The following is a 13,149-nucleotide window of genomic DNA, read 5'->3' as shown; positions in this document are numbered from 1 at the left end:
AAAAGGTTTATCAAAAGCACCTTCATTGGATGCAGGCTGGCGGAACAAAGAGTACCTGATCATTTAGGAGGAGCTCTCTCACCTCGCCTAAGTTCCAGGAGGCCGCAATAGTCGCATAGGGGGTGCTATTGTGGCGGGGAACGCGAACAATCACTCGCGTTCCCATGCCTGTCGGCCGGTGACGGCGAAACCGGAAGTCGTCGCCGGCGGGTCCAGGAGCATCAGAGCGGAGCTGCGAGGGCACCGGACAGCTGCAGGGGGCTGAGGGACGCCCCAGGTGAGCTAAACTCATTTTTTTGGCCAGACTTAAGTATCCCTTTAAAGAGTTTACTCAGCAGATCAAGCTCATATTTAAAGGACAAGACTTGCATTATTTACGTTTTCTGCAACGCTAGCGTTTCTGCCTAGTGTGTTCCTACCCTTTAGGGAACCTAAAGTGAGAAGAATATGGAGGCAGCCATATTTATTTCCTTTTAAACAACAACAGTTGTCTGGCAGCTCTGCTGATCTATTTGGCTGCAGTAGTGTCTGAATAACATCATAAACAAGCATGCAGCTAATCTTGTCAGATCTGATAATGTCAGAAACACTTGATCTGATGTATGCTTTTTCAGGGTCTATAGCTAGAGGCTATTAGAGGGAGAGTATTAGCATGACTGCCAGGCAACTGGTATTGCCTAAAAGGATATAAATATGGCAGCCTCCATATCCCTCTTGCTTCAGTTGTCCTTTAAAACCTCTGAGACAGGCTTTGACTATTACTAAAATCTCAAAAATTGCCAAGTGTAGTATTGCCTTTGTAAAACCGCAGCTATTTGCAAATTATCCTTTCCAACATGAGTCCACAAAATTAAAATAATACATTCCTATAGGTCGGTGCCCTTTTAGGCTAACCTTCCACAACTGCTGGTTTGTAGCATAAAATTACACTATAATTTTTACAGAGCCATTTAAAAAAAATGACGTGCAAACAGCTGTTACAGGGCAAGATGTGAATTTAATCTGTCAAATCTTTGCTTCAAAGAAGGCAATGCTGTACTTGCAAGGATTTTCATTCAAGGGATTTTAGGTTCCTTTTGGCTCACTACTAAAATCTCATTCTCCATAGTATAACGTAATAACCTGCATTAAAAACCTACTGAAAAGCACTTTGACACAGCAATGAAAAAAAAAAACAGAGCCACTCAGCCTCCAGGGCTAATTCTGCAGCCTCAACAATGTCATTGGAACTAGGACGTACTGTAATTAATAAACATGATGCGAGACCCAGTTGCACTACAGATCTATAATACTGTGCCCTTAAAATGTGCTTCTAGCTCTTTTAAACAGGCCCACTTAAAGGGAAGGTTCAGGGACTATAAAAAAATAAATAAATCCAAATCCACTTACCTGGGGCTTCCTCTAGCCCGTGGCAGGCAGGAGGTGCCCTTGGTGCCTCTCCGCAGGCTCCCGGTGGTCTGCGGTGGCGCGCCCGACCTGGCCAGGCCGGCGGGCCAGGTCGGGCTTCTTCTGCGCTCCAATCTGCGTCTCACTGGTGCGCGCTGATGTCATCGGGCGTCCTCCGGGCTGTACAGCGCAGGCTCGGTATGTCTGAGCCTGCGCAGTACAGCCCGGAGGACGTCCGATGACGTCAGCGCGCACCAGTGAGACGCAGATTGGAGCGCAGAAGAAGCCCGACCTGGCCGCCGGCCTGGCCAGGCGCGCCACCGGAGACCACCGGGAGCCTGCGGAGCGGCGCCAAGGGCACCTCCTGCCTGCCACGGGCTGGGGGAAGCCCCAGGTAAGTGGATTTGGATTTTTTTTTTTTTATAGTCCCTGAACCTTCCCTTTAACATGTGATTTTAAGTTAGAACATGCACTACAAATCAATGTACTGTGATAACATTGTATAGCAACTTGCTGATGCAGCTCCTACATAATGAAGAACATATCATCTTTGCTAAATCCGTACTGTGTGGTTGGATTCCAGCATGCAAATAACTACCGCTAACTACCCAAACTTTCCATATTGCTATTATACAAGATGGTGCCCCCTCTAGGGAACAGTACTTTAGGTCAGGGGTCTCAAACTCAATTTACCCGGGGGCCGCAGGAGGCAAAGTCAGGATGAGGCTGGGCCGCATAAGGGAGTTCACGTGTCCCCGCCGCAAAACGAGGGCTGCAGAGCCCCCAAATTGCCCCGGGGGCAATCCGCCGGCATTTCCTGGAAGGGGCAGAGCTTTCAGCTTCAGCTCTGCCCCTCCTGACGTCAATCGCGGCGGATCGCCGCCTCTGCCCGCCCACTCTAAACATAAAAAAAAAAATTGGGAAAATAGGAAAAAATGCCAGGAATCTTCATACAGCCATATTACGGCTGTATAGCGATACCTGGCCAAAGCGCTGCGGCTGCGTATGGACCCCCTGGAAACTCTGTCAGGAAATGTATTGCTCTTTCTTTTGATACATGTAAAATTACACTACCGTTAGGCTTGCTACTAAAAGTGACATTTACCGCATTTAAAAGTATACTATTTTCCTTCGAAACTTTAAAATCGATTTTCTCAAAAACTATAAGGTCTTTTTGAAAAATTGTTTTTTCCTCTTATTCCTAATGATCTCCTTAACATATCCTGCAAATTTAGGGTTTCTAGCATTTAAGGTGGATTTGCTATTAACCATTAAAGTCGGCGGGTTTTTAAATGTGTATTTTTTTCCTTTGCAACTTTAAAATCGATTTTCTCAAAAACTATAAGGCCGATTTGAAAAAATTTTTTTTCCTCTTGTAGCCACTGGGGGCCCCTACAAGCTCGGGGGCCTTGGGGCCACAAAATATTGTATCGCGGGCCGCAAATGGCCCGCGGGCCGCGAGTTTGAGACCCCTGCTTTAGGTAGTTCAGGGCTCCAGTAAGATTTGTTTTTACATTTCAATAAACAGCACTGTGATTGCTCTTACATTTCAAGTTGGGGAAGGGGATTAATAGAATTACATAAGTTGATATAAGAGCCCTGCTCTACTGAATACCATCTTATCATAATTAATGTGGAAATCCAGGCCAAATGTTTCTCTTTACTTTCGGAAAGAGTATGGAAGGGATGTTGTATCTGCCAGATTTTTATACCTGTCTCAGTTCTAGCTAGGAAGATTTCCTGTCACTTGCAGTCCAACTGAAAGGAGCAGGAAGTGAGATAAGCTTTGTCCAATGGATAAAGAAATAAAAGTAAGAATAATAGTTTTGAGGTGGATTGTATTATTTTTGACTGCCACCTGGTTTCTTAGTTAGTCTCCCAGTTGCAAGAGGCCTCAAAAAGGGAACACATTCCGAAACATGAACAAAGATAGTAGCAAAAATGCATATATGTTGAGGTCTTCACCACTCTATTGAAACCAATCTAAAGTATAAACTATTGGTTAGAGTCTCATTGCAGGGTATTAGAGACGTAGTACTAAAATTAATTTTTTACTAGGAAATCTCTTTGTTCGTTATTTAACTTCATGTCATGGTAATTTAAGGAATAAATACAAATGTAATTCTCAGAGTGGGTAGTCTAGGGTGGAAACCTGAAATAAAGAATGACAGAGCACCAATTCCCACCTTGCCCTTGCTGGGGGCAGAAAGGATTTGATGGAGCAGAAGAAACCACCACCGTTACTTTCACATCAGAGTGAAAAGAATCAATGATAAATTACAAGAAGAGCTTTGGCCGCTACCTGGTATGAGATGAAGCATCACAGAGGCTGTAGGCGCTGTTTTCCCTTGTTAATGGCTTGGTGCCTATTGGGACTTTAGCATGATTCTCCATAGTGACAGGAGATTCCCTTTTCCCATCCATGGCATGAGAGTCTCTGTCACAAGTCCTATCTGTTATTAGCCCCACATCGCTGACACTGTGCCACAGAGGAGGCACTTTTTCCTTAGCAGGTCCAGAGCGTGGGGAGGTGGCACAAGCCCCAGGAAGGGCGGAATTGACATGATTGTTGCTATAGGAGGTGGTGTCAATGCCGCTGTCCGCAGAAGTCCCTTGCATGTAGGTGAAGCTGTCCGAGTCGAGCCGGTCCCCACTGTCATACCACTTCTCTTCACTGTGTGCGCTGGAAGCATTGCTGGACAGAGTGTTGGTGCTGGAGTGGCTGGAATAGTGGCTGTCACTCTGAAGGATAGAGTTAGGATTTATGTTAACCATCACTTGCACAAAATTATGCATTTATACAGTGTTGACACATTTAGCACAGAGTACTATACATCAAATAATTTCACTTTCACTCAGAAGAGCTCACATTCCAATAGCTCTGTCAGTTAAGGCCCAATTTTGGGTGAACGCCAGTGACCAATCAGTAATTATAACCCCCTCTTTTTTTTGGGGGGGGGGGGACTTGAGTACCCACAAAGAACATAGAATCTCTACAGTGAGCTTGTTTGAATTTAAAAATTGGGACATGTCCACTGTTCTGTCCTTAATTAAAAGTTAGATGTACCAAATGGGTTTATATTAACTTAGCTTGTACAAAGATAGGATTTGGAATTGAACCACAGCTGTACTTGTTGACTTAAGCCTCGTTCACATCAATTAGCACAGATGGCCATGTTATCAGAACGCTCGCGTATGATCGCACCCCATCTGCGCTGCTGATCCCAATCACTACAGTGAATGGGTCTGCACTGCGATTCCCGGAAAATGCGCAGCACATATAATGGGAACAGTAGAAGTGCTGTCTATGCACTTCTACCATTCTTGTGTGTTGCACACCATAAGCACTACTGAAATGCGTACGGCAGCGCGTATAGTGGGAACGAGGCCTAACGTGAACAGTGCTCACCCTTCCTTTCTGACGACTCATGCTGTCCTGGTGGAGAAAAGGCAGTAAGAGTCATTAGAGAAGGTAAGGAGTGATCATGTGCAAGTTTAAACCTGAGATCCTAATGAAATCAAACTGTCTTTACAAAAGGTTTCCTTCCTTATGCAGGTGTTCATTGCTTTCAAATAAAACAGATGAAATGTACAAAGTAAAGTAACAATAACAAAAAACTGCACTGCTCATGAATAACTGGTTTTGTCTCCAAATGTCAAGAGCCATAAATATTAAGTGTCAAAATGTTCTGCCCACTCTCTGGAATGGTGTTAAAACAGACCTGAGCTCAAAATAGAAAGCTGTAGATCTGTCATACTAGCACTTTAGAAAAGAACAATTAGTTAAAAAAAAAACCAGTATGTGCATGTGTGAGATAGATATAGATACATAGTTGTGAACTCAGCCAGGAAGATGACAAAGGGACATATTTGGACATTTCATCATGACAAGTATCCAAAACAGAAGGCCAAGTCGACCTGTCATTGGTTACAGCAAAATAAAGTGAAGGCTCTGGAGTGGCCATCTCAGTCTACTGACCCCAGTATCATTAAGCCACTATAGAACGACATTAGAATGTGCAGTTCGTGCAAGATAGCCCAAGAATTTACAGGAACTGGAGGCCAGGAACAATAAGCATCTGAGAAGATAAAAAGCCTCATCCACAATTACCACAAAAGACTCCAAGATGTCATTGATGTTAATGGGAGCAATGCATGGTATTAGGAACTGCAGTATGTAAACTTTTGATCTGGATAATTTGTGTAGCGATTATGATTTAAAAAGAGTAAACACAATAAATGGCTTCAGCCAACAAACAACCATGAGAAAAGTCTTTGTGTTATTATTCATATTCTATGAAAAATGGTGACAAATCAAATTCTGCCAGGGTAATGTAAACCGATGAGCACAACTGTGTAATTTTTGAACGTACCCTCAAGACACACCTTTTCAGACAAGCTTAGGATTTGGTATAGCTAGAATTTAAAGCTCTAGATTGTACGCTCACAAGGGCAAGGGCCTCCCCCTTTTGTTTCCAGTTTCTGTGAAATGTATCAAACGAACATCTATACGTATTGGTGAGGTTATTCAAACTGCACATAAATTGTATTTATTGGTACTTGTGTCACAGATTGTCCTGATTGTACAGTATTTTGAACTGCTTATGTATCTATACCCCTCATAGTTGTGTTTTGCACATTGTACGGAATATGTTGGCGATCTACAGATAATAATAATATGATATATACATCTTGAAGGATTTACTTTTTTTTAATCTGTATCCCTGAACTCAGAGGTGTCTCTCTGCCTGCTATGCAAGAGTTTTATGGTCTGCAGTTAGTTTTCAGTAAGCTCCAGGACACAACTGGGTCCCGGACCCATGTTTGTAGTAGCCAACAATGTGTTATACTTATACAATGTAACAATTTTTTCTAAAAGATATGAATGTAAGGTGGCATGATGTACTGGTTTAAAGGTATGCTCACATTGTAATTTCTCAAGAGGTTGATCTGGAAATGTCAGCCTCTACTGATGTTAAGCACCATTTAAAAAAAAAAAAAAAAAAAAAAAAAAGTTGGAAACACACTGGGGTCTATTAACGTTTGGAATGAAAAAAAAAAAAAAAAACTAAAAAAGTGAAAACCGCAAACTCTATGGAGGTCTGGTATTGCATATCCTCAGGTTTATCTCATCATCGTGGCATGTCAGTTCATGCTTTAGTTTCAAAAAGTTAATAACATTTTAGCAGAAAACAAACAATCGAGAAAACGTCCCAGTAGGACAAGACAGTGCTATCTGTATACAGATGAAACAAACAAATGTAATTTCAATGATCAAGAGAGACAGTAACAAGAAAAAAAACAGAAGTGACTCGAGTAGTAGGTCACACAGAGAGAGCACATGTTCTAAGGCCAATAAGAACACTAGTTTTAATGAAAACCTCAAGGGTATCATTGGAGATGGCCAGAAGTCATACAGAAATTAATGTATAGGCTATGACATCAGTGAGATCAACAGAGAGGCTAGAGCAGGCATGGGCAAACTTGGACCTCCAGCTGTTAAGGAACTACAAGTCCCACAATGCATTGCAGGAGTCTGACAGCCACAGTCATGACTCATAAAGGCAACTGAATTGTGGGACTTGTAGTTCCTGTAAAAGCTGGAGGGCCGAGTTTGCCCATGCCTGGGCTAGACTGTTGCCATTGTCTGGCTATGTGGATCCTAGAAGCCTTAGCTATGTGTTGAGCCAATATATCTGTTGTGGAAACTTCCATCTTTGAGGTTTATCCCCAAGAGGAGAAAAGGGTTGGGGGTATGGAAGTACCTAATGTGGAATTAATAAGGGTAGTCATACGTGCCCAATAACGCTTGACCACCGGGCAAAACTACCATATGTGGGAAAAGGAGCCTACATGGCCTAAGCCTTGAAACCATAGGTTAGGTCTAGTTGAGTCAAAGGAATATAGTCTGTCTGGAGTGATGTACACCCTGTGGAGGATAGTTCATACTTTAAAATAACCCTGTAACCTTGGCAAGCGTCATTAGTGCTTGAATTCAGTAAAGTGAATTTAAACACCCGAATACTCCTGAATGCCACTGTTCAGCACCTGAAGGAATAGACTGGGATAACAAGAGTCCACCGCCTTGTGTCACATTGCACTTCACATGACTCAGATGTTTCCTCCTTCCAAATTAGAAACCGGAAGGAGGAAGCATTTGGGTGTTTGAATTCACTATACCGAATGTTAGCACCAACTCTAGTTGTGGTCAGGCATGGGCTCACGAGTCCAGAAGGACATGAATTCAGAAGTCAAATGAAGTCTAATGTCTAGTGACCACAGGCTGGGGGGGCAATGTCTAGTGACTACAGGCCCCGGGGTAACTTCACCCAGAAATCTTCGGTCTCATCTGCGTTTCATTACACGTCATAGGCGTAATGAAAGCTGTGTTGCAAGACTCACTAATGCGCTTCCTCTTACAAGCCGGAAGGAGGAAGGCATTAGTAAATCCTGGAACGCGACTTTCCTTATGCCTATGACGCATAATGAAACGCAGATGGGACCGAAGACTTCTGGGTAAGTTAACCCCCCATTGCCTGTGGCCACAGGTGCAGTCATTAGACATTTGAATACTGGACTCGTGAGCCCATGCCTGGTTGCGGTAGGTCATTGTACAGAAAGGAGCAGGGTTTAACCAAAATCTGATCAATGAGATGCAAATATGTGTTCATGCAGAATTATGTAAATTATTATGCAAAAATATGCAGTTTGAAAATGGACCAATCAAGTCCCACCAAGGTTTAAATTTATTAGCCTATTTTCAAGCAGCATATATTTGCATAAAAAATGACAATCATGCATGAATACGGAAATATTTGCATCTCATTCATAATTACAAGGCGGTTCATCACAAGAGGATGTTGTTAGTTTACTCACTCTTAACGTACTAGCTCACGTTCAGTGTAATGCTAATAACACGATCAATTAAAAAAAATGAAGAGGAGGAGGATGATAAAAGTGAAGAAAATCTGCATGCACCTGTCCCTGTTTGTGGGGGGAGAGATGAAGCACGGGATCCTGGCGGATCAGTCTTCCCGTCGGACTGTCTCGGTAGGAAGGATGTACCTTAGACACGGCAGGCATGTGGCACGTCGGCTCTGTAAGACAATTAGACCAGTTTCAAGGTTTTTTTCCTGTTTAATCAGAACATCAGCGTAAGAAAATGTAAGACAAAGAAAGGCCAACACACGTCCAAAAGCCACATTAATATTTCAGATAATTTCAACAACACAACAATAAACTTGCACGTGAAATGGCACACTAGGGGGCACTTAGAAGAGGGCTACATGAGAAACGCTGTACAATATTGTAGTGATATCCATAGCAACAAGCCAGGCTTCATCCTAACTGTGCAGGGACACAAGAGAATCTCTGCACTAAGGGCTTGCTTATACACATGCTTACACAGGATGAATACAAAAAGGACAATTGCCACACATTTTACTTTTACAAAAAAAAAATAATGAATAATCACATGTGTGTGATTCAGGCACTAATGCAGCCAAATAGATCAGCAGGACTGCCAGGCAACTGGTGTTTATTGTCTAAAAGGAAATATATATGGCAGCCTCCATATACCTATCACTTCAGGTTCCCTTTAACAAAAAATGTCTGTGTGCAGAAGTTAGTCAGTATTGAGAACGGGATTAAACAGCAGGAAGAAAGAATTTTTTTTTATTTTTTTTTTTACATGAAATCCATCCACATCCCATCATGCATGCTCTTCCTGCTGTGCATTATTGCTGCAGTCTTTGCATTAATATTCTGCTCTGGATTGACCAGCAGCCCCCTGTGAGCCCAAGGCAAGGTTCCTTGGTGTGAGTAAATCTGTGTTGGTTAACAAAGACCAATCGACTAAGCAGTACTTGCTAAACATTGCCTACTGTGATAATGCAAAGGGGAGTCAACCACATTATATATTTGTACAATGAAGCACTTCGAAACCGTGTTGAAAAAAAAAAAAAAGCTGCCATCAAAGTCCTTGCTAAATCAGTTCATGTGAATAAATATACCACTTAGATATTTTTTCAATAAACAGATTTTTAACTTTCATTTCACAAATAAAAATGTCACTAAAGAATACGCATCTTCCACCACTTACCATTTTTCGGTCATTATGTCAATCAAACAAATTTTACAAGCAGAAAAAGCCATTTCATCCCCTACATTTATCGATATATATCAGTTATTTAGATTCAGGTGAAAAGTATTAGATTGTTATAGAGGACTTGGGAGAGATCCAAGTAATTTGAATAGGTGGGTCAATGGGACCAAAGCCAACCGCAGAGGCAGGGGGCATAACTAGAAATCACTGGGGCCCCCTGCGAATATTTGGATGGGCCCCCCCCCCATAGGTGCCAAATAATCGTAATGGGGCAGCGTTTCACTGTAAATTAATTGTAAAGTGGGCAGCATTTTACCAGACAATCGTAATGTGGGCCACAAAATCGTAATGTGGGCAGAGTTCACCAGAAAATCGTAATGTGGGCCTTTAGAAAATCATAATGTGGGCAGAGTTCACCAGAAAATCGTAATGTAGGCAGAGTTCGCCAGAAAATCGTAATGTGGGCACCAGTCACCAGAAAATCGTAACGTGAGCAGCAGTCACCAGAAAATTGTAACGTGGACAGCATTCACCAGACAATCGTAATGTGGGCAGCGTTCACCAGAATATCGTAATGTGGGACAGAAAATCGTAATGTGGGCAGAGTTCACCAGAAAATCGTAATGTGGGCAGCGTTCACCAGAAAATTGTAACATGGACAGCATTCACCAGACAATCGTAACGTGGGCAGTGTTCACCAGAAAATCGTAATGTGGGCAGCAGACACCTGAAAATCGCAATGTGGGCAGCAGTGACCAGAAAATCGCAATGTGGACAGCAGTGACCAGAAAATCGTAATGTGGGCAGCAGACACCTGAAAATCACAATGTGGGCAGCAGACACCAGAAAATCGTAATGTGGGCAGCAGACACCAGAAAATCGCAATGTGGGCAGCAGACACCAGAAAATCGCAATGTGGGCAGCAGACACCAGAAAATCGCAATGTGGGCAGCAGACACCAGAAAATCATAATGTGGGCAGCAGACACTTGAAAATCGTAATGTGGGCAGCAGGCACCTGAAAATCGTAATGTGGGCAGCAGACACCAGAAAATCATAATATGGGCAGCAGACACCTGAAAATCGTAATGTGGGCAGCAGACACCTGAAAATCGTAATGTGGGCAGCAGACACCTGAAAATCGTAATGTGGGCAGCAGACACCAGAAAATCGCAATGTGGGCAGCAGACACCAGAAAATCGCAATGTGGGCAGCAGTGACCAGAAAATCGTAATGTGGGCAGCAGACACCAGGAAATCCTAATGTGGGCAGCAGTCACCAGAAAATCGCAATGTGGGCAGCAGTGACATGAAAATCGTAATGTGGGCAGCAGACACCAGAAAATCGCAATGTGGGCAGCAGTCACCAGAAAATCGCAATGTGGGCAGCAGACACCAGAAAATCGTAATGTGGGCAGCATTCACCTGAAAATCGTAATGTGGGCAGCAGACACCTGAAAATCGTAATGTGGGCAGCAGACACCAGAAAATCGCAATGTGGGCAGCAGACACCTGAAAATCGTAATGTGGGCAGCAGTCACCTGAAAATCGCAATGTGGGCAGCAGACACCTGAAAATCGCAATGTGGGCAGCAGACACCTGAAAATCGCAATGTGGGCAGCAGTCACCTGAAAATCGCAATGTGGGCAGCAGACACCTGAAAATCGCAATGTGGGCAGCAGTCACCTGAAAATCGCAATGTGGGCAGCAGACACCTGAAAATCGTAATGTGGGCAGCAGTCACCTGAAAATCGCAATGTGGGCAGCAGACACCTGAAAATCGCAATGTGGGCAGCAGTGACCAGAAAATCGCAATGTGGGCAGCAGACACCTGAAAATCGTAATGTGGGCAGCAGACACCAGAAAATCGCAATGTGGGCAGCAGACACCTGAAAATCGTAATGTGGGCAGCAGACACCTGAAAATCGTAATGTGGGCAGCAGACACCAGAAAATCATAATGTGTGCAGCAGACACCTGAAAATCACAATGTAGGCAGCAGACACTAGAAAAAAAAATGCACCTGTGAAAAAAAAGACAATTCACTTACCTGACAGAAGTCTTCTCCTCTCCCGACATCTGGCTCGCAGCTCCCCGAGTCCTCCTGCAGCAAGCACATCTCCCGCGCTGACAGGCAGTGTGCAGGGCTACGGCAAGATGGCTGCCGAAGCCCTGTACTAGAGACACAAATAGTCTCCAGTGTAGGGCTTCTTCGGCGGCCATCTTGCCGTAGCCCTGCTCTGCCTGCCGGAGACTATGCAGGCTACTGGAGCGGGGCTGCGGGGAATGAACTGGCGCAGCGTCTATTAGACGCTGCGGCCAGTTGAGCACCTTGCTGGGGGGTCCAGAGCAGCGCTCCCCCCACGAACAGTGAGCGGGCCCCAGAGCAGCCCCGGGCCCCCCTGCAGCTGAGGGGGTCGCATCCCCGGTAGGTACGCCGGTGCGCAGAGGGGCAGCCAGATGACCCCACAAGCGCTGTTGACCCATCTAATCGAGGGTCAATTTCAACGGCAAGTGCCCACTGCCTGGGGTGTGGTGGTGTGTTGTCTTACCGAAGTGGTCCATTTGGTCGTATATCTGCTGAGAAACCTGTGTTGGAAACGCACTGCCTGCTTGTGGAACTGTGATCGTAGTTTTAGAACAAAGTGGATTCAGATTCTAAGCACAGAGCTTACGTTTATAATTTGGATTTTTTATGTGTACTGTATATAAAAAGTGCACCAGCATATCTTCAATCTATAATATCTGTGTAGTATTTTTTTATATTTATAAGAAATACCCACTTGAACCTATTTTTGGGACAAATCACCATAACCGGTAATACAGACAAGGGTGTACTTTTTTAATAGGAGGAAATGGCATTTTTATTTTCCTTTTGATTAAAAGTGGATTTTAAAGTCATTTTTAAGTGTTCTTTTTGATTCTTTAAATCAACTTAATCTTGATGTACGATTCAAAAATGATACATTTTTGATATATCCACATGTATTAAATCAGAAATGCGTATAAAGTTCTCCACCTGACATTGCACATTGCCTTTTGCTCACAAGGATCTTCCATTTCTCTATCTAAAAATATATCTGAACTGTGCTAAGAACCATTAAACTGAAGTGTTCTTTTAGAATTACAAGCAAAATAAAATTACTGGAAGAGAAATGAGGTCCTAGAAATGAATTCACTGTTACCATCTCGACAGAACAAAACATCTGCTGTAGAGGAAAAAAAATACTCTCATACACACGTTCTGTCCCTCTAAGAAATTGCGGAGCAGTTTAATTGCTGGTTTGCCATGCTGAAATGTGCACATACAGTATGGGAACAGATGGCTCCACAATCCAGAAATGGGCAAAGCAGACTCTTGTGTTACTAAGCAACTCAGCATTTCATAAAGCGGATCTAACTTTCTGATGATCGCTTAGTAGGAAACCATAATGTCACAAAATTTTAGATTTCACTGTTCTGGATAATTTGTTATAACAATATTGGCACAGTTATTTAGGTTTTACAGTATGTTCTAAAATTATTAGTCATTAACACATTTATTTTACATGATACCCATATTTTCTCCAAAAAAATTACATAGGACCTGGGCACACTGATGTGTTGCAGACGCAGGTGGCTGTGCATTCTCAAAAAATGAAAATCCCCTGCCTTGCTCCACA

The 13,149-nt window shown here is 43.3% G+C and overlaps 1 protein-coding gene across 5 annotated transcripts in view; it reads right to left on the bottom strand.

The window, feature by feature from the left end:
• Positions 1-13,149, bottom strand: part of SIPA1L1 (signal induced proliferation associated 1 like 1) — a 370,713-nt gene that overhangs the window by 35,523 nt on the left and 322,041 nt on the right. For all 5 annotated transcript variants that reach the window (XM_068254095.1, XM_068254094.1, XM_068254096.1 and 2 more), the window contains 2 exons: positions 8,365-8,483; positions 3,689-4,128 (listed from right to left, as the gene is read on the bottom strand). In XM_068254095.1, the coding sequence (XP_068110196.1) occupies positions 3,689-4,128; positions 8,365-8,483 (559 nt within the window). The remainder of the gene's footprint in view (positions 1-3,688; positions 4,129-8,364; positions 8,484-13,149) is intronic.

This window comes from Hyperolius riggenbachi, chromosome 9 (genome assembly GCF_040937935.1).
Source record: "Hyperolius riggenbachi isolate aHypRig1 chromosome 9, aHypRig1.pri, whole genome shotgun sequence".
Taxonomy (NCBI): Eukaryota; Metazoa; Chordata; class Amphibia; order Anura; family Hyperoliidae; genus Hyperolius; species Hyperolius riggenbachi.
Note: the sequence above shows the minus strand (reverse complement) of the source record. Positions and strands in the feature narration are given on the sequence as shown.